This window comes from Siniperca chuatsi, linkage group LG1, assembly GCF_020085105.1.
Source record: "Siniperca chuatsi isolate FFG_IHB_CAS linkage group LG1, ASM2008510v1, whole genome shotgun sequence".
NCBI lineage: Eukaryota > Metazoa > Chordata > Actinopteri > Centrarchiformes > Sinipercidae > Siniperca > Siniperca chuatsi.
In genome coordinates, this window is record NC_058042.1 from 22,730,728 (window position 1) to 22,758,421 (window position 27,694).

At 38.5% G+C, this 27,694-nt stretch overlaps 4 protein-coding genes across 10 annotated transcripts in view; 2 read left to right on the forward strand and 2 right to left on the reverse strand.

The window, feature by feature from the left end:
• Positions 1-3,271, forward strand: part of lpin1a (lipin 1a) — a 34,721-nt gene extending 31,450 nt beyond the window's left edge. For all 4 annotated transcript variants that reach the window (XM_044195560.1, XM_044195587.1, XM_044195570.1 and 1 more), the window contains one exon: positions 134-3,271. In XM_044195560.1, coding sequence (XP_044051495.1) covers positions 134-302 — 169 coding nt within the window. In that variant the 3' untranslated portion in view covers positions 303-3,271. The remainder of the gene's footprint in view (positions 1-133) is intronic.
• Positions 3,272-5,683: 2,412 nt separating this feature from the next.
• LOC122878816 lies at positions 5,684-10,817 on the forward strand. Of its 3 annotated transcripts, none has more exons than XM_044202223.1 (7): positions 5,702-5,901; positions 7,118-7,240; positions 7,460-7,558; positions 7,832-7,888; positions 8,269-8,430; positions 9,246-9,359; positions 9,525-10,817. In XM_044202223.1, the coding sequence occupies exons 2-7, from the start codon at positions 7,118-7,120 to the stop codon at positions 9,594-9,596; spliced, it is 627 nt and encodes a 208-aa protein (XP_044058158.1). In that variant the 5' UTR covers positions 5,702-5,901; the 3' UTR covers positions 9,597-10,817. The 3 variants fall into 3 exon arrangements, with proteins under 3 accessions (XP_044058175.1, XP_044058158.1, XP_044058167.1); XM_044202232.1 differs by having other exon boundaries at positions 5,849-5,939; XM_044202240.1 differs by lacking the exon at positions 7,460-7,558 and having other exon boundaries at positions 5,684-5,901.
• LOC122878814 lies at positions 10,517-16,561 on the reverse strand. The gene is made up of 3 exons (XM_044202210.1): positions 16,405-16,561; positions 15,752-15,891; positions 10,517-15,586 (listed from the first exon to the last, which is right to left on the reverse strand). Exons 1-3 carry the CDS (start codon positions 16,408-16,410, stop codon positions 12,535-12,537), a joined length of 3,198 nt encoding a protein of 1,065 aa, XP_044058145.1. The 5' UTR covers positions 16,411-16,561; the 3' UTR covers positions 10,517-12,534.
• Positions 16,562-19,626: 3,065 nt separating this feature from the next.
• On the reverse strand, positions 19,627-27,464 carry ddias (DNA damage-induced apoptosis suppressor). 2 transcript variants are annotated; one of them, XM_044198927.1, is made up of 5 exons: positions 27,078-27,464; positions 26,610-26,771; positions 25,621-25,729; positions 24,477-24,790; positions 19,627-23,813 (listed from the first exon to the last, which is right to left on the reverse strand). In XM_044198927.1, the coding sequence occupies exons 1-5, from the start codon at positions 27,197-27,199 to the stop codon at positions 21,962-21,964; spliced, it is 2,559 nt and encodes an 852-aa protein (XP_044054862.1). In that variant the 5' UTR covers positions 27,200-27,464; the 3' UTR covers positions 19,627-21,961. The 2 variants fall into 2 exon arrangements, with proteins under 2 accessions (XP_044054862.1, XP_044054872.1); XM_044198937.1 differs by lacking the exons at positions 25,621-25,729; positions 27,078-27,464.
• Positions 27,465-27,694: the final 230 nt, after the last annotated feature.

Below are 27,694 nucleotides of genomic sequence, written 5' to 3' on the forward strand. Positions count from 1 at the left end.
AGCTATATTCTCTGTTTCACTTGATTTTCATCCAAGTAATCTCACTCTGGACACGTGTACACAGATGTTTGACTCTCTGAATTCTGGTTTTGTATGATTATAGTCTATAAACGTCTGTCTGTCTCCCTCTCAGCTTTGGGCGTCTGTGCGAGGTGGTTGACCATGTCTTCCCGGTCCTAGTTAGAGATGAGGGAGCAGACTTCCCCTTCTCTGACACCTTTGGCCAATGCAACTACTGGAGCGAACAACCTGACCGCACCAACCAGGAAGAAGAAGACCCACAGCCACTTGAGACAAGCTGAGGAAACCCAATAAAATCTAGCACTGAAGACGCCGAGGTCCAGCTTTTCTGTCAGGCACAACACAGTGGTCAGTGGTTTTGTGATTCATTGTGAAGCTGGCAGCCCAGATTATTATTGAACTTATCCAAGAACTATGTGGCTATTTTCCTGACACTATACCTGCTAAATGAATGGAGCTCTGTGGCTCCTTCAAGGCTCAAAGACAGTACTTAAGATAAGTAAATGCAACTACTGATTCAAAGTAGATGAATGTGTTTTCAGTACCCCTTATAAACAAATCACCTTGCCATCATTCAACAGTGAGAATGCAAGCAGACATAGGGGTCCATTACAGATAAGACAACTGTGTCAGCTGTGTGTTTTTAAAATAAAAAAGGGAAAATAAATCCCTGATGAATTTCAACAGCTTCTTGGGAGTGATGCTAACTGATGGTGCTCAACACAGGGTCAAAGACTCACATATCACACATTTGCAAGTGCACTGACTCACAGACATACGCAAACACACACACACAAAAGTAAAACTTGCAAAGGCATTATATTATTTTTTAGAATTCTATGCAAAAAAAGTGGTTTAGTCTATCTTAAAATAATCAACTGTCCTGAATTGACCTAAGCATTGGGTGAAGGGATCACCATGCAAATGAAATAACAACTTATTTAGCAGAAATACTGCTGTACTAGAGATTCTATGCTAGCAGCTCTTCCAGATTGCCTACACAACTGGCTTCCACAATTGACAGTAAAATACAAATTCCATATACAATTCAGCTTTTCAAATCTCAAATCAGCCTGTTGGTGCATCACTCATTTTGGGTTTTTTTTTTTAAATCTTGTTTAGGAAAGAATGCCGGCTTTTTTACCCATCACATGCAATATATTTACCAAATAGTAAGTGGCTGTAGTAATGTTTTATGACCTTGCATGCAGTAGATACAGCACAGCACTTTGCACCAGAAACACCACATTACATTACATTACTGTCAAACCATCCAGAACATGCAAAAATACCAGACAGTGTATCCAGTCATCTTCTGTGCCAAACTCCTTTGCAGGTCGAGCTAAATGTGTGTGGTCTTCTTACCGTGCTACTGTGAAAGATGTGGCTCTGGCACATTTTCTAACTAGTCAAGATAAATGCAGGACAATGCAAATAACTTCCGTCTGTGTTCTTTCTGTCTGTTATTTATACGTGCAAATAAATGAACTCCAGTGATATGCTAGAATGTATATTATGATAATAACTAATGCTCATCAATGCAATTACTGTATAAGCCCATGCAGGACTCTGGTCATATATCTTCAGTTTTGTAATGTTGTTACCACACAGATCAATATACTTTTATGTACAGCATTAATCTTTCCTGTAGTGGAGAATTGAATGCAGTATATTCAGATGCTGTAAGATTTTCTCTTCACAAACACATCTATTTTTTTGTTGTTTGTACATATTTTTTTCATTTATTATCAAATGTTTATGTTTTCATCTGTTGATCACATAACATCTGCTGTACTGCATTTATGCCAGATGAAAGCTTGTCTGTTTATTTTTACAACATGTATAATTTAAAATGGAGGAAACCACTGTAGATAATCAGTAACATTAATTTTTGTGACCATATGAAGTGAACTTTTTTTTTTTAAGTTCTGTTAATCATTTCAGAGCTGAGATATTGTCTAAAATACTTTGTTACTGGTGCTCATTCAAATGCAGCCATTTTATGCTATACTATAACTGTCTTTTTAAACCGACTGCCTACTGTTGCACTAAGGGGTGGCAGTTTCACCATGTGACCACTAAAGCAATAGATCAACATGCAGCATTTTAGGGAAGCCATAAAGATGGCTCTTTCCTGCTGTTAAAACTACGTCATTTTGTTTCATTTGGTGCCTCTGGTTTATTATGGGCATCAAGATGGCTATTTACATGAAGTGCAAACTACAGCATGTTTGAAAATACTTGTGCTTCTTGCAACATACAGAAAAGTACCTTCAACCCACATAAAACCTCTGTTAATTGGATAGTTGAAAGCAGCTTTGTATGCCTGACATCTTCAAGAAAATGAAAAAATGTATGTTTCTACTGCCTTCCTAATTTTGAATCATCTAAAAAAAAAGTAATTATCAAAGCAATTCACCGGATTTTAGTTAGAATTTAACAAGGATATTTGTACTGATATTAATGTGTCCTATATTGAAAACAAAAGTGAAATCAAAATGCTAGAATACTGTGAACAAGCCCTCTGATTGATTGTGACTGAGTCTGTTATACTGTTATATACTCTTTGTGCATAGGATAGATATGTCTGATTCTGTAGTGTGATTGACTTTGCCTAAAGGAAAACTAGGAACCAGAAATTCACCTTTAATTGGATCTGAATCTGTTGATGTTCACATGCCTTTGGGGAGTCCAGTGTAATCTGTGTAAGAGTAAAAGACGCAAGGGAAGCATGCTGTTGTAATGTCAAGATGTAATGATCACTGTCTTGTCGCTGATCTTTGTAGGGAAGTACATTGCTTTAGTATTGTTATTAGTGTGTCAAACATACGCAGACATGTTAAGTTGTAATTATTCAGGCCAAAAGCACACTCTGATCTGTGTGAGGTCAGTGTCACGTGTATCTTGTAATTATAGTATAAAGATCTCCTGATTATAGGATCCTTTTTTATGAAATATGGAAGTCAAAAGTAAGAGAAGATTATTTTTCTTTTAAATGAACGCAATGCTCTTCCCAAAGTTTTAGAGTACGTCATTTTTTTGAGGATTATCACCTAATTCTTTCTGTGAAAGATCTATTAAAACTCTTGACCAGTTATCTAGTCTGTCTCTGTGTTGATATGGATGTTGATCCAGTTTGCTGTCCTGATGATATTTTGAGCGCTAAGCAGCAGCCTAACGAGCAGTGTGCATAGTTTGAATAAATCTGTAAAATTGACACATTTTTCAATAAATTCAAAGGTGATTGCTACTTTCTGGCAACGCAATGCTTGTTTTCTTTCTTTCTTCCTTTCACCTCAGAGACAAAGCCATAACTGAACAGAAATAACACTAGTAGACTAGAGTAGTATCCTCATAATGCTTTCTTCAAATTTGTATTTATGGCTTCATTTTACTCTCTGAGGTCCACATAAGGCCTAATGATGTTGAGAATGATAACACAGAGATGACGTTTCTGCTGCAGCGAAATAGTACATTCACTCAAGTACTGTACTTAAGTACAGTTTTGAGATATTGTACTTTACTTGAGTATTTCCATTTTAAGCTACTTTATACTTCTACTCCACCACATTTCACACACTTATTTAAAGCGTATAGTTACTAGTTGCTTTTCTTATTAAGATTTAACATACAAAACATATGATCAGATTCTAAATGATACATTGTTACAGATTAATACACCCAAATATTAAGAAGCTGTTAAAGTTAGCTCCACCCCGACTAACTACACAGTTACATGTTAATGCATTAATAATAATGATCGTAGAAAAGGTTTCAGTCGTAGTCATCTGGACACTGTTTTCAGAATCAAGACGTTTCGGCTCCCATCCGGAAGTCATTCTCAATTGTGAAAAAATTGGACATAAGCCCTGCCCTCAGGCTTATGTAACTCAGAGTAGCTTAAATTTCCAGTTCCCGTCCAATTTTTTCACAATTGAGAATGACTTCCGAATGGGAGCCGAAACGTCTTGATTCTGAAAACAGTGTCCAGATGACTACGACTGAAACCTTTTCTACGATAGAACACTCCTGGACGAATGAGGGACTACACCGTCTTAATTTGAATAATAATGATCCAATAATATAACACTGAGAAGGGCCACTCTGCATAATGAGTATTTTTACTTTTGATACTTTAAGTAAATTTGTTGCTAATGCTTTTGTACTTTTTCTTAGGCTATGTATGTAATTTTGAATGCAGGACTTTTACTTGTAAACGAGTATTTTTAAACTGTGGTATAGTTAAGTAGTTAAGTAAAGGATCTGAATGCTTCTTCCTCCACTGGATGGAAAGGAAACATTTAATCTTTGTTTTATTGTCTTGTGTTAAAAAAAAATAGCAGCTGTTTCATATTGAGTAACTAAACCCTCTTTTAAATTCAGCCCAACCCCTTCTATCTCTGCTGTCTCCCCTCGCCACCTTATCCTCTTCCGTCCCACGCTCATTTTCTTCCTTCACTCTGCCCTTTTTTTAATCTCAATTCTATTTCATCAATGGAGCAACACAAAAGCACACATCTGTGTCATTTTTGGAAAAATAGGAATTCTTGTCTCTCTTTCCTTTCCCCTTTCTCTCAAGCTATTTCATCACATTCCTTCTACTTCTCCATTTCCGCTCTGACCCCTTAACTCCCTACACACACACACATCCTTGTACTTCTTTCTATGTGAGGACCATCATTGACATAATGCATTCCCTAGCCCCTCACCCTAACCATAACCTAATTCTAACATACCCCTTAAAACCAAGTCTTAACCTTTAAACAGCCCTTTGAATTTGTGAGGACCACTTTCCAAAGATGCCCTCATTCTGTGGGGAAAAACATGTTTCAGTCCTCACAGTGTAGCAAGTACACACACACACACACACACACACACACACACACACACACACACACACACACACACAGCTCATCCCTCCTTCTCCCCTCCCCTGTGTTTTTGCCAGAGTGAAGGAAAGTTTGACTCTCTTTTTAGGAGTCGACCATTTCGGACAGTTAAAGCAAGAATTGCTCATGTCATTGGTTCTGTCCTTCAATAAAAAAGCTTGTGGCCAAATTAATTTCTTTTGTGTCTCATCCTAATGACACAATCACACACATGCAAAACCCCAGTGCTTCATTCTACATAATGTAACACTGGGAACTATTAACATTTAATTACATATGCATTACAACTCATTTAAGGTTGGGTGTAAAAGTAAAGAGACAGCCTCAGTCGCTTCAGGAAATGCCCCAAAATGACATATGTTGTAGTTTAAGTGACAAAGACCAGGAAGTATGACTCTTCGTCCTGTAATTCGTTTACTTACATACCCATCTGCATTTGAATGATGATCAGCTTAGAAAAAAGTGAACAGACCATTGACTTAAATTTTTTTAACTGAACTCAACTAAACGAAACAATTTGTATCAGCAAGGTGATTCACGATATCCACCTCTACCCGCTGATACGAGTGTCTGATTATAAACACTTCAAGGACTTGAATACATCACTCTGGTGCAGCGAATCACTGTGCCAGTCTAAACAATTACTAAAGTCAGTTTTTATATAGTTACCATTTCTTCATTTATGTCCTTTACAATAAACATCAGTAAAGGAAGTTAATCTACAAAAAAGAAAAAAAAAAGAAGAAAAAATTCACAAGAATAATATTTCTTACAATAATATCAAGCTAAAGCATTGAACAATTAGTGATCCCAATAGCTGCCCTCAAATGTGAGTTACAACAAGGCACATACTATGACATAGTTGTGGTTGTGTTCAAAATAAACCGATCGTTCACAAATCACCCATCACGCGGCTGCAGATGTGAACGTGAGGCGAGTCGTTACAAGAGCTGAACACTGAACTACAACGCCGAGCACAGGACTACACAAGGTCTGGCTCCCCTTTTTGTCTTCTTTTGTTTGTATCAGGTTTGTTTGGGATTTCACACTCGAATAATACTCTTGTCCACTTTACATTATTATGTAATCAGTAGACAGTCAGTTCAACTTCACATCGTATTACTTCACAGCCAAACTTTTTAAAATCTCTGCAAGCGGAGTAGAGGAAAAACAGTTTTTTCTTCGAGTCAAATGAGTAACTAGCCTACATACCTGGGGTATTTTGTCCTTGTTCTAAGATATGTATATACTGCTGCAATGGACAGTTAAATCTGAACACATTGTTATTTTAAAGGGAAAAATGACGAATATTTGGTTTGCCTTCAACGACAACATGTCCTATGAGTCTCAGCCATTGGCCTGCTGTCAGAGTCTCATGGAATCTGTAGCTTTTAAAATAAGTCATATTGCCTGCTTTTGACTTTGGCTGTGGAATTTTTGGCTGTGGAAAGTATAAAGAAATAAAAACTAATTTAAAACTGAATAAAAATCTGAATAAAATAAGCTTACTTTACTATTCAAATTCAGTTAGGATCGAGAGCTGATTTTGCTGGTTCAAATAATAATGAATAAATAAAAATGAAATTTGTTAATTTGTCAAGAAACAAGCTTTTCAGTTCTGCTTTTTGATTCCTGAAATGTTTTGGATGCTAAAGCTTTACAAAATACATCTGCGAGACAACCGAATGTAATCACTGCACAAAAAAATATTTTTATTGCCAGGGAAGAAGTACATCTGCATGAAAAAGCATTTTCTTAAAGCATGGAGTCAGTGTATAGTGTTTTAATGTACCCAGTCACAGTCATATTGTCCCAGAAACAGGCAGACAACGAATGCTAGGACATCAAACATAATTAAAAACAAATGTAAAAACAGTGAACTTATGCCCAGACATATATATGATTTTTCTTTAATCTTACCAAAAAGAGCCACAAAACATCTTGTCATGTAGGTCAAAATATTGTTCATAGCAGCCTAAATCTGCTGAAACTAAAGATAGCTTTTGTGTTCAATGTATTTTTCTTTTACTAGTCAAATTATGTGACAAGAATCAAAACCAGGACTTCAACTGGCTGAATCAGAATGAAGATATAAATCAGACACCTAATTTGACTTTGTTTAGTGTAACATGAATGCAGCACATACAAGTGAATGTCCATATTAATGTTTTCAAACTATTTCTGTCCTGTGTCTGTTGGTCCATAAGATGTCTGTTGAGCTCTACTCTCCGAGTGGACCAGGTGGGACTAATGCAAGTCTTCAAGGCACCACAGTGGGGGGCAGCAAACCTTTACATCGCTTCATTAGGGCGCAACCCAAGATTACTGGCGTGAGACATGCAAACACACACACGCACACACATGTTCAAATGTCTATTTATCAAATACTTATTGCTTATCATAATCAGCATAACGTATCACAGTATTTTCCAAGATCAGAAATTTGAGACCCACTTTGAGTCACAACTTATGCTTCTATTGTTACACAAAATAAAAATAAAAAAGAGTTGAAGAGGTCATGCATGAAGTTGTGTTTGATTTTCTCTTAGATCATTGTGCTGGTCTTGGGCTCATCTTTATGCATTGTTTCCATCTCGATCACGCCAAGCTCTTTTCAACACATACGGAAAGTCATGCTGGGAGCACTGGTTGGTAGCATGACAAGAGAATTATTCATCAGTGGAGCATAGTGGTTTATGATTCAGAATTGTACAATTCAAAACAGCCAAAACCAAGAAACCACCGATAATCAAAATTTGTACATTTGATTTAGGGCTGATATTCATTTGAACTCACTTCAGCAGCTAAGCACCAACAATAGGCTGTGTTTCTCCTGCCCTGTTTATTAACTGTGATCTATTCCAAAATTCCAAAATATTTAAGCGATACATAATAAACATGTTTTTTTCCTCCTCTCATAGTTCATCATATGTGGGATGATGTATATTCTGACAGAGCACCACCCGACCAAGAAAACAGTAAGCTCTATTGTAATATTTTAAGCAATATTGGCAAGTTTTCCATGAAATATCTATTTAGAGGACCAAGACCCCCTTCAGACATGTTTAAGACATATAAAATACAAATAATGCGTGGAATAATAATTTGTGTCTGATATGGTTTTTCCACTAAAAGTTAAATTACATAGCTAAAACGTTCTTCATTACAATTATACAATTAATTACAATCTACTAGGATTTATTTAGGTGTTAATCACTCCCTCTTTTTATTGACCAATTAAACATTGAAATAACTGATTTATGGCCATTTGCAGGGTTGTCCATATATGAACTATTACCAACATTTGTAAGTTTCATCTCTCTTTATCTCTCTCTGTTGCTGTCTGTCTGTCATGTAGGTAACCATATCGTTGGCTCTGAGTATTGTGACCATACTTGGGTCATTTTGGACCGTCTTGTACACCCTGCCCTACTTAGCACACTTCCACTACAGAGACTATTCAGACTTTTTAGAATACAATGTCACAGATACTGAGGAAGTATGGTCATCATATCATGAGGTGATTATTATTTTTATTATTTGTTGTTGTTTTTGTTGTTGGTGGTGTCCATTATAATATTGATCATGAAGAAAAAATATTGATCACTAATGCAAGTTTATTTGTTGAATTAAGGCTTCATTATTGATATTGAACACTGACAAACATTAACCAATACTTTATAAATGTTTGATTTATTGTTGGGTCATAGCACTTATCCAAAATGCAAAAAAAGCAAACTGGTATTTAAAAAGCATACATCTACAGCACTGACCACCAGTTCAACTTGCTGTTCCCCCGATAAGCATATTTACTATTGCTTTAATTATAAACATACTCTAATTGGCACCCAGAGACCCACAGTGTTCAATATTCATTGAATAAATAAGACATTACAAAATAAAAAATAATGTGAATTTCCCAATGACTGTATTATTTTTTATATTTTGTAATACCAATTTTGATCACACAGTCTTAGGTGGAGGCAGTTATGTGATTGGCTGTTGCTTTAACAGCCAATCATGTAACTGGCTCTGCCCTATTTGTCTTGACTGACAGACAAAGACTTTGTGATGAAAAGTGGTGTAAAATGCTCTATTGGGGAAAATAGCATTGTGAAATAAAAACAGACATTTTTTAATAAAAACTGCTGGAATTAAATAAAAAATGAACTGAAATAAAGAAGCAAAAAAGGAGCTTTGGGCCTCCATGCATTACAGCCAAAAAATTCTAATCATCCAAAGGTGTAACATATTTCAGTTTGGTCCACGGCTGATAGTATGTGTACACACATTTCATGGAAATCAGTTTTATGTGGTTGTCGTGTGTTTGTCCAGGCCATGGAAATGACTGTGGAAATGATCTTCTGGGTCTACGCTTTTGTTGGTGCAATTATTTTCATTGTAATGTCAGTTCTTGCCGGGGCTGCCCTGCGTTCCACAAAGAGCCAGGTAAAAAGACACTTCCACACACATTACAGACTGTGCTGAGAGCTGCGCTTGTCCCACTTGCCAAGAGAATGTCTGAAAATATTTGCTAAGCTTAGACAAAGTTGCAAAATGGCTACGGACCAGTTAAGTCAACCATTAGAGTGCTCTTCCTTCTCCTCTCTTTAGGCCATTCTAGAGATGACTGCTATGCCGACTGAACCACAGCAGCTGAATAACGAGCACAAGAGGAACGTCTGAAGTGCATACATTGAGCAGAGAGAAGAAACATGACACGCACTAAGACAGCAAATTATTTCTCTGTGGGCACAACAGGATTCAATATTAACCACTTCTGACTAGCATGTTGTGGTCATTGTATACAATGCAATACAAATATGTATGTGTGATACGCATTGCCTTGTGTTTCTGTGAGCTATAACTATGTGAGCTCTACATTTCCCTGCTACTTACCCTGCAGTCTGGCATTGGATGACCTGTCTCCACATTATGTTTGCACTACTACACCACGGGTCCAAACTTGTGTGAGCTATTTTAATTTAAAAAACAATCAAATTAGTCTAGGGCAGGCTTAAACTGAGATAAGCTTGTTGGTGCTCTGGTTAGAGTAAATAGGTACCACTTTTTGATAAGTCTTTATAAGCTATAACCAATTACTTTATTAATGGTCTATAGATTTTACTAATTTACTAATGCTTGATAGATCAGTAATCTGCCATTAATAAGAAAAACTTTTGGGTTGTTCACCTCCATCCAGGATGACATTATTTGCTTAGCTTGGTTCCAGACCTCTGAATCACTGTACACATATCCAATTTTCTTCAGCAATATACAATAGCAGATATTTAAAAAATGGCGATTTTGTCTGATCAGGCTACTGTTTGACCACTTACTTTTTGAAAAGGTTTGTCAGAACATCTGGACCAGAATTCAACTATGAACAACTTATTAACATACCTAATATTTGTTAACTATTAACCATTAATGACCTATTAACTTTCATAATTCCAGAAGAGTTACAAACAAGTGAGAAAACTTGATTCTTTATTATTGCTTACTCCAGAACTGCATTATTACCAAATGGAAACACAGCCATGTTAACTCTGAAACATTTTATGAGTAGAGAAGGAGTGTTTTTTTATTACAACAGAGTGGGAACATCTGAACATGAAAATGTAATGTCAACAATTCCAACCATAAACATCTCACCTCTGGTAAACTGTTCTCTATGCTTTAACTATCTGAAGTGTTGAACACAGAATGATGTGATCCTTTTCCACCTTCCTGTCCCTTCCTGAAGACGTTTGGCATAAACAAGGCAGAACATGCACAGAACTTCATGGCTGCCCTTGATACTTTTTTTTAACCATGTCAGATCATGTTTCAGCACCATTAAGTACAAACACTATGACACCCAACGTGAGATATATCACTAATAAATGTATCTGTAAACAAAGAAAACAGGGAGTGCAATGTTATTTAAATCATGACATGTCTGTACCGTTCCTGTGCAACTGTCATCATAAGTTGGCAAAAAGCATTTTTGGATCAATTTACCAAAACAAATGGAAAACAGGCTAAAACTTACAATATGTCTGTCTTAAAAGTATGTACAACAGGGTCAGGAATAGGAATAGTTCTAGGTACTGATTTTTTCTTATTCAACAATGTCATAACATCAGAAAATATTTCACACTGAGTACAGAATAACAACACAAATCAAAAATACATGCAAACATATATGAAGTTCATTATGTTTCAGCGTGTTCAAATTGTGTTTGTAAAAAGTGTAGCTAGCTTTTTTGTAATACCAAACATATTCAAATTATATTATTTAAAAGTGTTGTTGTGAAAATCTGAAAACTGGAAAAAAAACTAAAATTGTCCATCACATATACACATTGTGAATAAGACATACAACACGACATATCTACATGAAGACAAGCTCAGTTTCACTATCAATGTTACAAAATGAGCAGCTGTAATTGATCTCTCATTTAAATCTATTCTAGATTACACAACATATAGCCTTCCATGAACAAAGAGAAATGACATGCATAAATACAGGAATAGACATTCTGTTAAATAATTTGATTATTACAACAGTTTATAAAAACAAAGTCTTTGACATCCTACACATAGTCTAAACAGGGAACATGATTCACATTAATGTGACAGGCAACTGTTTTACAAAACCTTTTTAACTGTTACTGCAGCTTTAGACTATCTGCCAAAGAAAACCTCATGATTAACTACAATGTTGTGCCTGCTGAATACACGCACTCTGGAGCAATGAATGGAATGGAGTCAAAATGTCAATCTGACAAAGATTTAGCTACCAGTAGTGAGAAAACAAGCTGTGAACACAACACTCACATATCATCACCTTGTATGTTGTATGTGGCTAACTTGTTAGCAAACATTTGCCTATTTACACATCCAGCAGATAACGAGCAACCTGCAATAACATGTTTTTATTGTAAATTTGTAAACAGACAATTGCTTACTTATACATCTAGCAGTTACAGAGAAGCATTATCATTCATGTGGTGTCATGTTTCTGAAAACCTGGTAATAGTAAGTGCAATGTTCACTCTCTTTAAGCTCTGTTTCTGGTCTCTACCAACTCCTGGGAAATCCTCTTCAGCTGCTAAATGCTCCACTATGTTCACCAGCTAGTTGCTAACTGTGGCTGTCTGCTGTTTGGTGCTGAGCAGGTAGTGTACACTGGGTCTTTAGAGCTTTTTCTCTGAAAACAGCTGCCTTCTGCGGCCTGAAACAGCCCTATTAGAGCGATGAACCAAAACAGTTGTGGGCCAGACAGCTAAACAATGAGCTGAAATGCTCTATAAATCGCCATAAACGTCAAACTAGATTATAGGTGCTTTAAATGATTTTTTTATTTATTTTTTCTACTTCTTTCCCCTTTTTCCTTATTTGGAATGGCCAATTTTCACTGGAGCACTGCAGCGTTATCAGGGTTAACTAACATTGTTGGCCTCTGGAGGAAATGAATGTCAGAACTTCATCTCAAAAATGCCCTTATTCCATATATTTGCAAAATATGGAAGAAATTTTCATAATCCTGAGCTATTGAAAACAAACCAATACATTAGAATAATACTTACCTTCAATGACAGGACAATATATTTCACATTTGTGGCCTCTTCTCATTGTCTCAAATTGATGAAGGGGGCTTTTGAAAGTCACTCCCAAGAACACAGCGCTGGTGAACACGCATGTGCTCTGTGACACGGTACTGGCGTGAAAAGGTCATAGGGCAGCGGGGGCAGGGGAAGGGCCGTACGCCAAGGTGGCTCCGCGTGTGTCTATTCAGAGAGCCTCGCTGGCTGAAGGAACGGTCGCACAGAGAGCACTGGAAAGGGTGGTGAACAGGAGTTGACAGATGGGCTGATATATTTTTTGGCAAGCTGGCTGAAAGGGTAGAAGGTATGCAGACAGACAAGGTAGATGACACGGAGGCCTGTACAGAGTCTGGCACACTAGTAGGTGAACAGACTGTCAAGGTAGTGGTCTGGTTCTCACCCTCCACAACCCCAGATTTATGTATAGCCTCAGCTCCTGGCCTGCTTTGCTCTTTACCAACAGATTCTCTTTCTTCAACATTTGTTTCTGCAAACCAAGATTTAGATTGAGCCTCATCAAAACTCTCAGCCCCACGTTTTATCCTAGCTGTAAATTTTCTCCTGTTAACCCCTGCTACAGATGTTGTTTCATTCCATTGCCCCCACCCATTCCCAAATGTGTCCTCGTGGCCGAATGCAATCCACTTCTTTCCTTGGTCAGATCTGTGTTTGTAGGACACTAGCAACTCATCAGGTTTGGTGCTAATATCCAGCAGTAGAACCTGGTCTGTAGTCCCTGTAGCAAAGTGCTGCCTCAGAGGACTTTGGCCTGGACTGGCAAAGATACCAATCTCCTCCTCATCACTAGACTGGTCTGAATGATCAAGGAGGCTAGGGTGGAAGTGTTTGTGCTCAGAGTCTCCATGTGATAAGTGTGTGTCCTCCTGGGGTAGGCAGTGATAATTAAGATGTCCACGGTATGACTGCCCCACAACACTATACATAGGCTCAGACATGTTGTTCTCCACAGGCACTGTAAAAGTTAAGTGTGGCTCTGTGATCTCAGTGCCTGAGGTCTTTTCAAGTTCCAGAGTTGTGCGGCGTTCAAAAGCAGAGAGGCCGCCAGTGACATTATACAAACATGATTCTGGTGTGCTGGGGACAGACAGACAAACATCAACACTGCCTCGTTTGTCTGTCATAGCTGTGTTTTTGTTGTCTGAATCATGTTCGTGCTGGCTAGAGGTAGCATCTTTTGTGCTTGTCTCGGCTCTGTGCAAGTTTGGGTACCAATCAGTCTTAGGTGGATAGCGATTACAGTGGCTGTCCTGTCTATCCATTTCAGCTGGACGCCTGCTTGAGTAACTGTGTTCCTCTTTCGATTCTCCCTCTCGACACAAATCTTCACAGTGAGAGACACTTCCTGTGCCAGAGTCCTGTACAAGAAGTGAAACTACAGCTCCCAGATCTTGCGACTGCTCCTCTGCTGCATTTGCCATCCAGACATTGTGGCAATCAGAGCAATCCAGTCGCTGATGTTTGGAGGGTAAATCATCACAACTGAGATCAGTTTTATACTTTAATCCTCTGGTGAAACTGCTGCAATCCTTATTATGTGGCACTGAATCATCCCTAAAATGTTTTGTGTGATTCTTATTCTGATGTGAATCACAATGAGCATAGCAATCATTATTACCTGTAATGTGGGATAAACCATTGCCCATATGTTCATCATGATCTGTATTGCTGCTGTGGTAATCCTGTTTTAGGATGTCAGATTGATCTGCATTGGATTTGTAACATAAATCCTGTATTGCACATTGATATGAACTATCCTTGTAATCCCAGCTATGTGTTCCAATATGACCTTTATTGTTTCTGTAATCCTGAATCTGTGCCCCATAATGATTTTTGTGTTTAGTGGTAATACCTTCAACAATGTCATTGTCTGATCGTGAGTCAGGGGCCATACTGGAGCTGACTGAGGCCTGGGATACTGGGTAGTAAGGAGGCATTGTAGACACTCCTGCCAGCTGGAGCATATCTGCTCTACTGCTATAACGGATGACAGGCACTGCCTCACAGCATGGCTGTGGTGATGAGGAAGAGGATGAGGAGGAGCACTGTGAGGGAGAAACATTGTCCTTAATGTGGGAGGTCGAGAGACGAAGAAGGGGAGAGTGATGCATCTGAGTCTTGTCTTCCTCTTTTCTGTTAGCTTGCTTCTCCTCTGATTTACTTTTCAGTGTTAAACACAGTCGCTGCGTCTTCTCCGCTCTGTTCGTTTCTTCCTCTTGCACCTCAGCAGTGCACAGTAAATACAAGCTACTCCTGTCCTCAACGGTCCTCACTACCTCCTCCTCTGTCCTCTTCAGGCCAGTCCTCTCCTGCCAAGTCTCTGGTTTTACAGTGCCAGCTGAATGAAACTGATCCATTTGCACCTCTTTGTCCACTCTAGACATCCCATCCACTCCAGCGGTGCAAGGGATATTTTGAATGAAGTCTTGAGGTGTCAGATACATTACTTGCTTGCAGTGACCTGTATTTACACTACATTCAGTGCTTTCACACATACCACAACAGGAACTTACATTGCTTAAAGTGCTTGCATCTTTTCTACTATAATGGTTTGCACCATTATTACTGCTACTTCTAAATGTATCTATTTTTACATCTTTCATACAGGAATCTACATTGGCTGAATGCATCTGAGTTTCATCATGTGTGTCCACATTGACTGAATCTTGATGATCCTCTCTCTCTGGTGAATTTACACTGCCAGTGTGTGATAATGGCAGATGCTTACATAAGGTGTTCATGGTTTTACTATAAGTGTTGTTAATGTCTTTATATGGCTGATTCTCAGCCCCAGTGGAAACATTTGTATTATCTGCAGCATTCACCTCAGTCTGTTGCCAAGCCCTCAGAGCCTCCTGCAGTTCGTCCATCTGCAGGTAGGAGGCAGCAGTGAGCAGATTGTAATACTGTTGCTGACTACGGGTGTACGGCAAAACCCCTGTGTAAATGTAGTTCAAAAGAAGTGCCAGTACTGAGTCAGACAGACATGGAGCCTGCAGTTCTACCAGGGCACCAGTAGAGGACAAGATAGATGCCAAAACTGGACTTGAAGCTGCCAAGACACACCTGGGGGAAAGAGAGCAACTAGATGTGATGTAGCATAAAATCATGAACATCATATAAGACATACAACTACCAATATATATTTTATATATATATTTTGCCAATATGTACTTATATGCCAATATGTGTGTTTGTTTGCAACTGATAAAACCACTTTATGTTGCTCACCTGTGCGCAGGGTAGAGTTGGCCTGGGCTCTGTCCCTGTCTGACCACACAGTCACAGAACTGAGCTCGTTCTCTTTGGAGGTTCAGACTTGTCAGCAGTGATGCTGCGTGGCTACTAGCTGCCTGGACACAGGGTGTCACCTGGAGAGTACAGAGCTCGGTCAATAGCAGGTATTGCTGCTTAGATGAAGATGATGAAAGACACTGAAAAAGAACTCCATTCTAATACTATGTGTTTTCTGTGTTAACTTAAATTGTTTTTTACAGACTTAAGTTAAGTCTCTGTCTTTAAATGCACCATGGGTTGTCACTCAAAGCTTAAACAGGTGTTTAGACTTTGCAAAGCAATGTATGCTACTACTGATTAAAACCGTATGTCATTATTTCTGCCAAAAGACCATAACTGGCCTACTCCTTCTTTGTTACATCTAGGAGTGTACAGGCACAAGTCTTCTCTTTTATGCAACAGTTCAAATCATATAGAAACATTAATTTACAAGGTTTGCCAGTTTTCTATAACTAGTTTAAGAACAAAGTTTAAGCAAAGTGTTACTTGATTATCTTAACTTTGTGAAAGTAAATTCATAGTACAGTCATTACAGTAGTACAGACTGCTTGAACATGTACATCAGGTAGAAACAAATATTCTCTTACCTCCATGTTATACTGGGAGAGGAGCAACAAACCCCCACTATCCTATGGTGTGCATGAAGCTTCCAATGTGCACTGTCCTACCAGGTCTTGCTTGCAGTTGAATGGAGAAAAGAACCTCCATGGAGACTATATAGTCCCAGTCTACTATCTACGCACAGTCTCGTTCGGAAAGCAATCACACCCTTTTCATATTGGGAGCGTGCCGTGACGCGGAAGGACAGGTGCTTATAAGGGGCACTGGCGTCTAACATCAGAATTTCCATGGCCCGTTATGGAGGGGGACTGAGACCATCCCACAGAGGACTACAGAACCATTGCAAATAGAGCCAATATTTCTAATCACATCACAAAAAGATGGTATCAGGGAAGTAATATTTTGAAATACACAAATATGGAGTAAATACTAAGTTGTCATTATGAAAAAAAATAGTTAGAATAATGACTTAATTATCTTAGGAAGCTTCCTTTCTTGTCTTTCTCCTGCAGGAGGTCAGAGGTCACAGTCAGTTACAAAATAGTCTGTAGTGTGCAGTGAGCTTGAGCCTGAACCCACAGTTGACAAACAGCATGTTAGCAAAGCATTAATTGTCTTTATTTGTCAAATTTGAGGCTCCACTAGTCTAGTTAGTTACACACAATCCATCATAGATGCACTGAAGAAGAAATGTGTGATGAACTGTGGCTAAGCATTTCTATTTGCTATAATTCTACAAAGGGAAGCTTCTCCAGTGTTAGGACTATGAGACGGCCCCCCGGCTGACGCTTTGTTGACAACTCCATACTAAGCCATTTCTCCACCCTTCCACACCATGTGCTTGTCACGCCTCGTGCTTGTCACGCCGCTTAATCTCTACAGCACTAACAGCCACACTGCTAGCTGTCCACAGGGCAGTAGTACATTTTCCCTGGAAACTGTGCAATGGAAATACTACTGCAACACACACCATCATCATCATAAAATGAGTCTTGTGGCACAAACTACAATAATCAGGTCAATAACAGCTTATTACACAACTAATTTTGGTGCTAAATAAAAAATATGTTTAAAATATGTATACCATTTACTATGCAAAATACATATATCATTTTTGCGATGTATTGATATCCATTCATAAGCACTGACAGAACAGATTGAAAAAGAGTCGTTTGTTTACTGTAAAATGAATTAGTTTAACAGACTCAACCAAATTCAGTTGTAATGTTTTAAACAAATAGAAGACCGGTATTTTACCATATACTGTCCATGGTTGTAGCTGACCCATGTTATAGTGGTATCACTTTTATATGTACTATAGTGCTTTCAGTATTTGAGTGTGTCGTGTGTGCAGAATGAAATATAAGTAAAAACTTAACAAAATAACATAAAATTGGGCATCCCGGTAGCCTAATGTTTAAGGTGCATTCCACATTTGGTTCGATTTCAGCCAAGGGATGTATGTTATAAGCCATACCCCTCTGTCTCTCCTAATGTTTCCTGTCACTCTTTACACTATGACTGTCAAATAAAGGCAAAAAAATAACAATATTTGGGGTGAAAAAAAACTCAAATTAAAAAAAAATAAATCTAAATGCACCACCCTATATAAAATAATAATAATAAAAGAATAGCTATAACTTAAGCAGTAATCACACACACAAACACAAACACAAAATACAACACACATGCTTAACAAATAGTGGCTTGAAGTGTTTCCATTCACTGGGTGCTTTGTGACGTAGCTCACGTACTGTACTAGTTGCGAGAGAGGGTCTCCCTTGGAGCACACACACACACACACACACAGCTGCAACTTTTGGAAACGTATCACGTTCTGGTACAGTATTTATAAGACATCTAAAGGCAAAAGGCCAATTTACCAATGGAAAAAAATCCTCATTTAAAACTCTTATATTTTTAGTACAGTCAAACAACATTTTAGTACTAACATGGTTACTGCATCAGTTAAAAGTTTAAAAGGTAGTTCAAAGAGATAGTTAAAAACACACCGAAGTTATCAAAAATATGTGTTGTGTATATGTGTGTGTATATATATATATATATATATATATATATATATATATTTTTTTTTTTTTTTTTAATTGGCTAATGCGACGATCTGCCTCATAATTAGGGCTGGGACAATTCATGACGTAATTGATTACGGAAATACATCGATTTGCATATCGTGCGTCGATGCTTCGCAGTGAAGTATGGCTGCCCAGTCAAAGCGTGGATTCCACCGGAGGACAAGCTGCAGCATTAAAACCTTGCCCACAATCTCCCGTCGCTCTCCCCTCCTGTGCGGTCTACTGACAGTCGCACATGCTCTGCAGAAAAACACACAGAAAGAGTCTCATGTTTATGTAGACCTACTTATGTCGTTGTTTTGTAAAAGCTTGTAAGTGCAGCTGTTGCTGCCAATGTCATTCCATAGGCGATGTCATTAACAACAAGCCTCCTCCACAAGGCTCACTTGCTGCAGTGAAAACGGAATCGCGGGTGAAAAAATCCAAAACGGGAGTTGTGTTTTTTTGGGCGACTTTATAAAACAGTGCTGATGAAGAAAGTCAACAGTGCAGACACATACGGGGAGAGAGAAACGGGGGGCAAGCCGCCAAGTGTGTGTAGAGACCAGAAGTGTAGGTGTGTGTGGAGAAAAGAGAACTGAAGGGAAAAGCAAGGAGAGCAGATTAAAGTAGTTTGTGAGTAAACACTAAAATAAGGTGGTGAATTAAGTAGAATTAAAATGGTAACATAAGAAATAACCTACTAGAAAGAGAGTAATATATTCATTTATTCTTTCAAATATTATATTTTCAATAGACAAATATATTTTTGTTGCAGAATAATGCCCTGCAGTACACACTTTGTTTCTTGTTACATTTGTTTCTTTTTAAGAGAAAATTATTGAATAAAATATTGAAATATTAATGGCACAAGTTTTTGATATTTATTTTGAGTAAATTGATTGTTATATTAATCAAGTAATAAAAAAGTATCTTTAGAATAATCGATAAATTAGTCTTTGGATTAATTGACTAATCAAAGAAATAATTGTTAGATTAATAGATTTTAAAAATTATTGTTAGGTGCAGCCCTACTTGTAATAAAAAAAAAAAAAGTATTTAAAAAAAAAAGTATTTCTTGAGCACCACCATCAGGCCACACTTTACATTCAAATATTATAAAATCCCAATGGGCTGGCACTTTGTATTTCAAAGAGCATGAGCTGACATTGGTGGTTATATTTACTATTTTTATTATTGAAGCAACTGAAGCCAAAATTCACTGGCACACACACACCAAATATCAAAACGACTGCATGTCAAAGTCTGAAGTTGTTGAGTGCTCCCATAAATAACGCTCTGTACTACTGGACCTTCCAGCACAAGGTACAGGGTCTTCCATTTTACACAAACACACATACATAAGGTTGATTCAACATGATGTCTCTGCCAGCAAAAGCACTGCAAGAACACAACAAATAGACTCTACAGCCATGCTCTGTGAGGCTGTAATTATCATTGTAAAGAAAGTCAAACTCTTAGAAATGTAAAACCAAAGTACTGGACAAATTGAAATTTTGCCCTACTAATGATGCTAGATAAGAAGTAAGGGGACCACTGAAGAGAGCACAATTAATTCTTAAGGGAACTTGGACGTCTGTACGAAATTTCACGAAGTTCACAAAGACCATGAATGTCTACACCAAATTGTCATCCAAGTAAATCCTCAAAGTCATTAAGATTCATCCTATGGACACCATGCATGTCTTCACCAAAATGTGTGCCGATCTATCATGTAGATCAGGTATTTCACCGGATAAGTCATCATTTTGGCCTGCTGGGGGCGCTAGATGAAAAATCAGGAGATCACCAAAGTCATTAGGATACATCCTCTGGGGACCGTGAATCCGACAGTTGTTGAGATATTTCAGTCTGGACCAACCAAGCGACTGACAAACAGACCAACTTTGCCATCCCTAGAGGAACGTTGCTGTAGGAGTACGGCTAAAAAAACACAGCGATTACTTGATAGAATTCAACTGCATTTCTGGCTCCAAGCCGTCAGTAAATGGTCATGACACATATCATGACAAAATAGTTTTCATGTGTACCCCAGGAGTTCTCCAAGATCAAGAGTTTCAATGCTAACAATGTACACATGGCACTTCAAATAGAAAAGATCAGCCAAATAGGATGCTCTACTATCCAAGTCGACACACACACACACACACACACACAATCACGCCATACCCAGCTGAATACATACCATCCCTGCTTCTGCAACACATGCAGTACCAAGCTCCAGCTGTTTCCAGTTCCATTTTTACACATGTAACATCATCTTCATCTTGCTCTCTTTTTTACTCACACATCCAGAACATTGTAGTCATGATATTTGGTGGCTGCTATTCTTAGCTTTTTGGCATGACACTGTACACACTCATCCCTACATTAACACCCCTGCAAAAACACACGCACAGTAGCAGCAGAACAGCACGTCAGCTTAAGGACTGGGCTGCCAACAGAAGTACCAGGGAGCAGAGTGATTTAAATTAGACTGGATAGCTTTCAAGAGTGATAGAGCGTCTTGTTGGCCTTGAGGTTATGATGCATACCATATGTTGAAAGTGTCCCTGGTTCACTTCCAGCTGGGAACCTTAATTCCATGTCACACACTGTCTTTATCAGTAATTCCTGTCTGTCTCTATTATCTATCAATAAAGGCTAAAATGCAAATAAAAAGCAGCAGTTAATGTAAGAGATACCCACCCAATCATACACACATTATCCTTTTACTGTCACTTCCCTTTACTAGCATCCAGAAAGATGTAAAAACAATGGAGAACAGACAGGGTTATGAGTACATGATGCCAGCAATGACAGTGAAGGTGCAGCAGCAGAAAGCCTTCAGAACACAGTTACTAATGTGTCATGGGCACATCCTACACTGTATGGTCCAAAAACCTCAGACAAGGTAAGTATTGTCTGAAGGTTTAAGTTACTAAGACATTTCCAATAAAATACTTAATTATTTTAAGTGGACTGTGTAGGAAATTTTCTTTTCAAAATAAATCTCTAAAAGTATGTGGACATCCAAACATTAAACACACGTGATTTTTGAATATCTCATTCCAAAACCATAGGCGTTAATAAGGACTTGCCCCACCTTTGCTGCTCTAAGAGCATTCACTACCATTCATAACCCATTCTACAGCAAATGTTTGCCAATGGAGATTGCAAGGGCATATGCTTGATTTTGTGCACTTTTTAGCAATGGGTGTGCCTGAGGCAGCTCTACCTACAAATAATTTTAAGATATAGTGCAAATAGCAGAAGCCTCTCCTATCTTTAGTGTTTAATAAATGTGCTTTATTCTTAGATCCTTCAGCACAGAGTTGGAGTACCAGCAACAGTACCGCTAGTAGTAACAGCAGTAGTACTCTTTCAACACAACAGTAAGTCTATTATAACTTGGGTTGCCAGCCTGAAATACACAAAAACAAACAAACAAAAAAAAAACAATCTTACATCTGATTCTTGCATCAATTTGTAAAGTCCATTTGCAACGGAATCAGTCAGAAAACAGATCTCTAGACCAATCACATGCCTCGTTCTCATCATCAAGCAGGGAACAATTAGATCCATCCAGACTCCCCTCAACAGTTTCAGGGTCACAATTCCCTGTTTGTGCCAGACCTCTCTGTGATGATGTGAGAGGTTGATCCAACAGAATTCTCTTGCAATTAACTCCATCTCCCTGCTTTCCTTCCCAAGTACAACCCGAATTACTGTTGCTGTTATCAGTCTGCCTTCTTCTTCTGAGCTTCAAACTAAGTTGTGTTTTAGCAGCAGGAGTAGGAGGAACAATAATGACTTCATTGTCCTCATAATCACACACAGTCACATCACAATCACTGGAGTCACATTTGTGGTTGCTCCTTCCTGTTGACCCTGTGGTTAGAGCTCCTCTCTGGATCCTCAGGTGCTGCTGAGCTAGCAGATGGTTTTTATGCCTGTCTGGTTTGCAGAACCTCCTTTTTGGGGTAAATCTGTGGCTGTGGCTGCTAGATGTCGTACCCCACACCAAGTTTTCGTTTTTAGACTCCCTCCCACACTGGGGCAGCTGGTTAGCACTGACACAGTTTGATTTACAAAGAGAAGAGGTGATTTTGGCTGGCTTTTTACTATCCAATTCAGTCAGATTTCCGTAAAAAACACACAAATCTCGACTGTCAGGTTGTGAACTGAATTCTTCTAATGTCAAGGTTCTGTATGTGGAGGCAGGTGACCCTGATACAACATCTACTTTTACAATGGGGGTGGACTGAGAGGGAGGGATGAAGTCAAGATCTTGTGTGCCTGGTGGAATTAAACTGTCTCTGTTAATGCATTTATTATGTTTCAGTTTCTGTTTGTCTGGCGTTGAATGTGGGACATTACACTTTTCACTCCTCCGGTGCTGTTTATCTGGCTTGGAAAGCAGTGGGCAAGCTTCTATGGTCATCCTGACAGTTTCTGCATGCATGTTGAGAGGGTTTGTGTTCATATCGATCATGAGTGAGCTACTGAATAGGTCTGCTGAACAATTGTAGGTATCCCCTTCAAGCTGCTCTTCTTCATTTTCAAAAAACAGAGAACTAGCTTTCTCATCCTCTTGATTACACTCGTGGAAACAAATGTTTCTGGCTTGACTTTTGTCTACACATCCAACAGAGCTCTTACATTTCTGCTCAGATAAATCACATGTGTCACCTTTATTGAGTGCAGGTGTATTAGTGATATTCAGTAATATCTGTGAGTGGCTGTTGGTTATCTGTGTGTTACTTTGACAAACAGAAGTTGATTTTATTGATAGGTTCTTGTCTTGTGAGCTGATTTCCAGGTAGTTTCTTGCTGTTTCTTTCTGATTTTGCACACTGATATGAGGCTCTGTTTCACCAACAATGTCAAAATGTTTCTTTTCCTCACATAAAAAATCTGTAAGACTCTCTGAAAAAGGCAAATCCTCCCAAGCCAAGGAGCTTGACAAACATGTTGTGGTGAATTGTCTGGTAGAAAACCCCTTCGCCTTGGAGCAGTTGTGGACAGGTGGGGAGGGACTGAACCAACTCTTCGGGATGGGGGTGTTTCCAACAGCTTTCTCAAGAGATGAGTATGGGTATTTGGCAAATGACGGACTATTGTAAGAACTACACTCTAGAGAAAGAAGAGGTGACAGCACTGTCTCCTCAGTGACTTTATGGTTCTCCAGGCAGCCTCTCCGTGCATGATGTGGTGTTTTGTTGTTGTCTGTCTGTCTGCTGTTCTCATCTCCACTGTCCTGGGTACTGCAGCCTTCCTCCTGCTCTGCTGATGAAGTAACTAGTCCTAGTGATTGTTCCCATGGAGGGGTGGGAGTAAGGGGGCAGTCTTTGTGCTGTGATCTAGGATGAAAACAAAAGTGAATAATTCATCGAGTGACATCACCTGACACAGGTTTACACTGAAAATGACTACTTTTGCATAAGTAAATGTTATAGTGCAATGGCCGTAAAACTAATTAAATGCTGTAACTCGCTGGCTGAAATGCAAGAAAAAAAATGAAAGGCACATGTGAAGTATAAAGATAAAACAGCATATATAACTAGTTATAACTTGTTTTAACAGTACATAGGGAGGATCAAGAGAAGACTTAAAGAGAGTTTCAAAAGTGTTACAGAACATAAACATGACGTCGGTACAGGCAGGTTTGACTGTCCATGGCGAGACAGCCTCGTCTCCTGTTTTAACGTCTTTTTGATATAACTCATAAAGACCTTCAAGTTTATTCTCTGCAATTTCAGTGCCTTGAATCTGTATTTTCTTCCTCTCCAAAAAACACTTTCAAGTAAGGAAAAACTTTTTGAGGCACAGTTACTTGTCACTAGTCAAACTAGTGAGCTTGTATTTTGTGTTGTTTTTACTTTGACTTCAGATTGAGTCGGTCTCACTAATTCCCAAATTTAAATTTGTTTCTGGCCCCAACAGAGTCTACCCTTGATATAACATACTGAGAATTATCAGATAGAAAGCAATAGTTCATCCTCAGTAGCTTCTTCGTGTCGTACCTTTGCAGTGATTGGGAAAGAAGACCTGAGGCAGAAAGTGTGGCATTATTGAAGCTGCTGGCTGGAGAATGACGTGGAATCAGCAGCAGGGTTGCTGCTAGGGGAACGGAGGTCTTGCTGGGATCAGTGGATCCTAGCTCATATTCTGCAGCTTTCTGAAGAAGGATCTGATAATAACTGACCACTGTGCAGCCTCCCAAGCCTGTAGCTTTGGGGAGAATCATCTGACTGGCGATCAACTGGACTGTGTCTTTACTGCTGGAGCAATTCGCAACAGGCCCTCCTAACCAAGGCCCTCTTTCTGTTTCAGTTACCTGAAAGACACAGACAAGACCAGGGGAGAGCAAGCAGCCTGAATACAAATGAAATCTAATAAAACACACATTTTGGACATGTTGTTCAAATACATATGATTATAACCCGACCAATACTGGATTTGAGGTAAATACTTATATTGACATTCGAGTGTTAAAAAAAATAAATAAAAAAAAATCAATAATATATTTGCCAATCTTAGTTTTTTTTTTTTTTAAACAAATAAACAAACAATCTTAATACTGATCCCTTAGATTTGTTTTTAGCCATACTAGCAGCATGGCTGTAGGGATAGAAATGTCGGTCTGTCGGTTGGTCGGTCTCCTACTTTGGTCTGGACTGAAATATCTCAACAACTACTTGACACACATTACACTGTCTTCTAGGATTTCATGGAATTGTACTGTTACTTCTGTCTAAGTTGGTGTGGGTTCACAACTGGCAGGTTTGTTGGGTTTTTTAAGGTTGAGATTTAGTCAAATACAAAATGACATTTAAACAGGTGGGTCTCGGTTTGCTTGGAGACTAAAAATGACCAAAAAGATATTTGAGAAGGCTAAACCGTCGGCCATATGGCCTAATACGTTTTAACCCCTTAGTGAGTCCAAAGATCATATAAAAAGCCAAAAAAAAAAGTCAGTAGTCTTTGTCAAGATTTCTTGATGTTTGTTAACATGTTATACAAATCTCTTGGAAATAATACTATAGTTGTAAACTAAAAACTTCACTATCCAATTTCAGCCTGGTATCAAGCTGATATTAAAAACCAATATCAGTATTGGTACATGCATAACCCAATAAGATATCCAATACCCAATTGCAAGTGTACCTTTATACCAAAGATGAAATGTCTGCCAATGAAACAGTCCTTGACAGCCTTCACCAACAATGTGGATCTGGTTGATTCTCCAACTGGTCCCTCCGCATTCTCTACCAACCTACCAAATTACAGAGACAGCAAAACTGCACACTGTTTTTAACTAAACTGGCAAACAGAAAAGACGCTGATAATAAGTTGAGCTTTTAAAATGTGCCTCATTAAACACTGGTAAATTAAAGTTAACGTTAGAGAGCGACAGTGATTGGTCAGGTTTCGAGAGAGAGAGAGAGAGAGAGAGAGAGAGAGAGAGAGAGAGAGAGAGAGAGAATGTTATGGCCTTTTCTATAATTCCCTCAGACAAGCACAGGGTTTACCACAGTGTTTTCTAGCAGAGTTATGCTACCTCGGCTGAAACAAAACCTTCCACTAACAACGTTATAAGTTTTACTAATAACATAATACTTTTCTGAAATAAAACATTAAACTACCAGATGCCATATTTAATACGTGTCACTGTTGTTTAGGCCACCGTCTACTAACTAAACTGATCATGATACAAGATGTGTCAGTATCTGGTTGGCTTACTACCTCTGCTTAATCATTTCCTAGAGGAAATGCTGCAACATACTGCTTCCAAACCCAGGAGTAAAGCCATCTCATTCTATATAAGGAGCAATCAACACAGAGACTTGTACAAAAAAATAATGTCAGATAGTAACTGGAGGGGTCATTGAAACCAGACTTGTATAAGTAAGGTGTTCAATATGCAGTGTAAATGATGCTTCAGATACAGAGTAACATGCAAAAGTATGTTTAAGATAGCTTTAAATTTCCTGCAATACAATAAAACAGTAAATTTGGTTGTCAAATTTAATCCAAACAACAACAAAAAAGGATGTTCATACTTAAAATGTATATACAATCAACTGATGGAATTCTGGCAAAGTAATACATTGCAGAAATTTGGAGTTGCTTGAAAGATCATTTTCCATGCTCACCTCTGCAAACCACTTGCATGAATGCCAAAGAATGGGTTCAAGCAGGTTCCAAATACTGTTAGTCCAAATATGCATGTGTCCCGGGCCACCCTCAGTGACAGACGATATCTGTGATCAACCTGTTCCCTCAGACAGCTGTAACCACACTTGGAGCATCTGCATCTGTGGTCGGTACACAGAGAAGACAAATGCACATGTGTCCATGTGAAAGTGAGTGGGATGAAGTTATATGAGTTAATTTGCATTGTAGGTAAAGGTTTTGCTTTTCCGTGTAAAATACATCAAGAAATGAATATATTCATTTTCAATTTTAAGCTAATTCCGATACAGCCTTGACATAATAAAGTACTAGTATTCATTTTTAGTTCAGTTTTTGAATAATTAACTTAGTCATAGTAAAGTTTTGAAAATACAATCCATGGACCCTCTGAAACAAAAGTCTTTTGCGTTGCTTGTTTGCGTTTTTACCTCGTCGTGTCCTGCTGTTCAACATAAATCCTCGAGAAGCAGCCTTTACAGCACGGATAAAACACACAGGCATCTTGCAGAGACAGAACAGCACAGTCCACCAGAGCCCGTCTAACAGACATTACTAGTCTGCTAAGTATTACTCTGAGGCACGGACACTTGGCTGCAGCTAGCCGGCTAACTGAAACGTCTCACAAAACGCACCAGTCTTATATTCACTACGGCAACAACCTCGATACTAACAACTGAATATGGAACCACATGTGATTCAAAGCTAAAAAACACAAAATTAGACCATTTCTAACTCTTAACGTCTATTAAGCTTTCTGAAAATACTCATTTGCAAACACAACGTACTTTTTTTTCTTCTTGTTTTGATTTACCGGTGGTTGGAGAGCCAGCTTGTGGGCACATTACCGCCACCTACTGGATTGGATGTGGAACAGTAGATTGAAAGTAAAAAAATCAATTCTCTGCTAAATCTGTAGGAATTGTAACACTTTCAAAAGCTTTTATTGATATGCATTTCACTTACTTATAGATATAGCATAAAATGTATCAAAGGGACACAGGATAAGACCCTGGGAAATCCATTTATTTCTGTGTTTGAATTTGTG

Bases quoted from the DNA above. Each gene is read 5' to 3' on its own strand.
- ddias (XM_044198927.1), bottom strand. From the start codon at position 27,199: ATGTCTGTTAGACGGGCTCTGGTGGACTGTGCTGTTCTGTCTCTGCAA. The intron at 26,772-27,077 runs GTAAAAACGCAA...TACCGACCACAG, and splicing joins GAACAGCAGGACACGACGAG to ATGCAGATGCTCCAAGTGTG. The intron at 23,814-24,476 runs GTACGACACGAA...TTTTCATCCTAG, and splicing joins CTTTCCCAATCACTGCAAAG to ATCACAGCACAAAGACTGCC.
- LOC122878816 (XM_044202223.1), top strand. From the start codon at position 7,118: ATGTCTGTTGAGCTCTACTCTCCGAGTGGACCAGGTGGGACTAATGCA. The intron at 7,241-7,459 runs GTGAGACATGCA...ATTTTCTCTTAG, and splicing joins CGCAACCCAAGATTACTGGC to ATCATTGTGCTGGTCTTGGG. The intron at 8,431-9,245 runs GTGATTATTATT...GTGTTTGTCCAG, and splicing joins TATGGTCATCATATCATGAG to GCCATGGAAATGACTGTGGA.
- LOC122878814 (XM_044202210.1), bottom strand. The intron at 15,587-15,751 runs GTGAGCAACATA...TCTTTCCCCCAG, and splicing joins CAACTCTACCCTGCGCACAG to GTGTGTCTTGGCAGCTTCAA.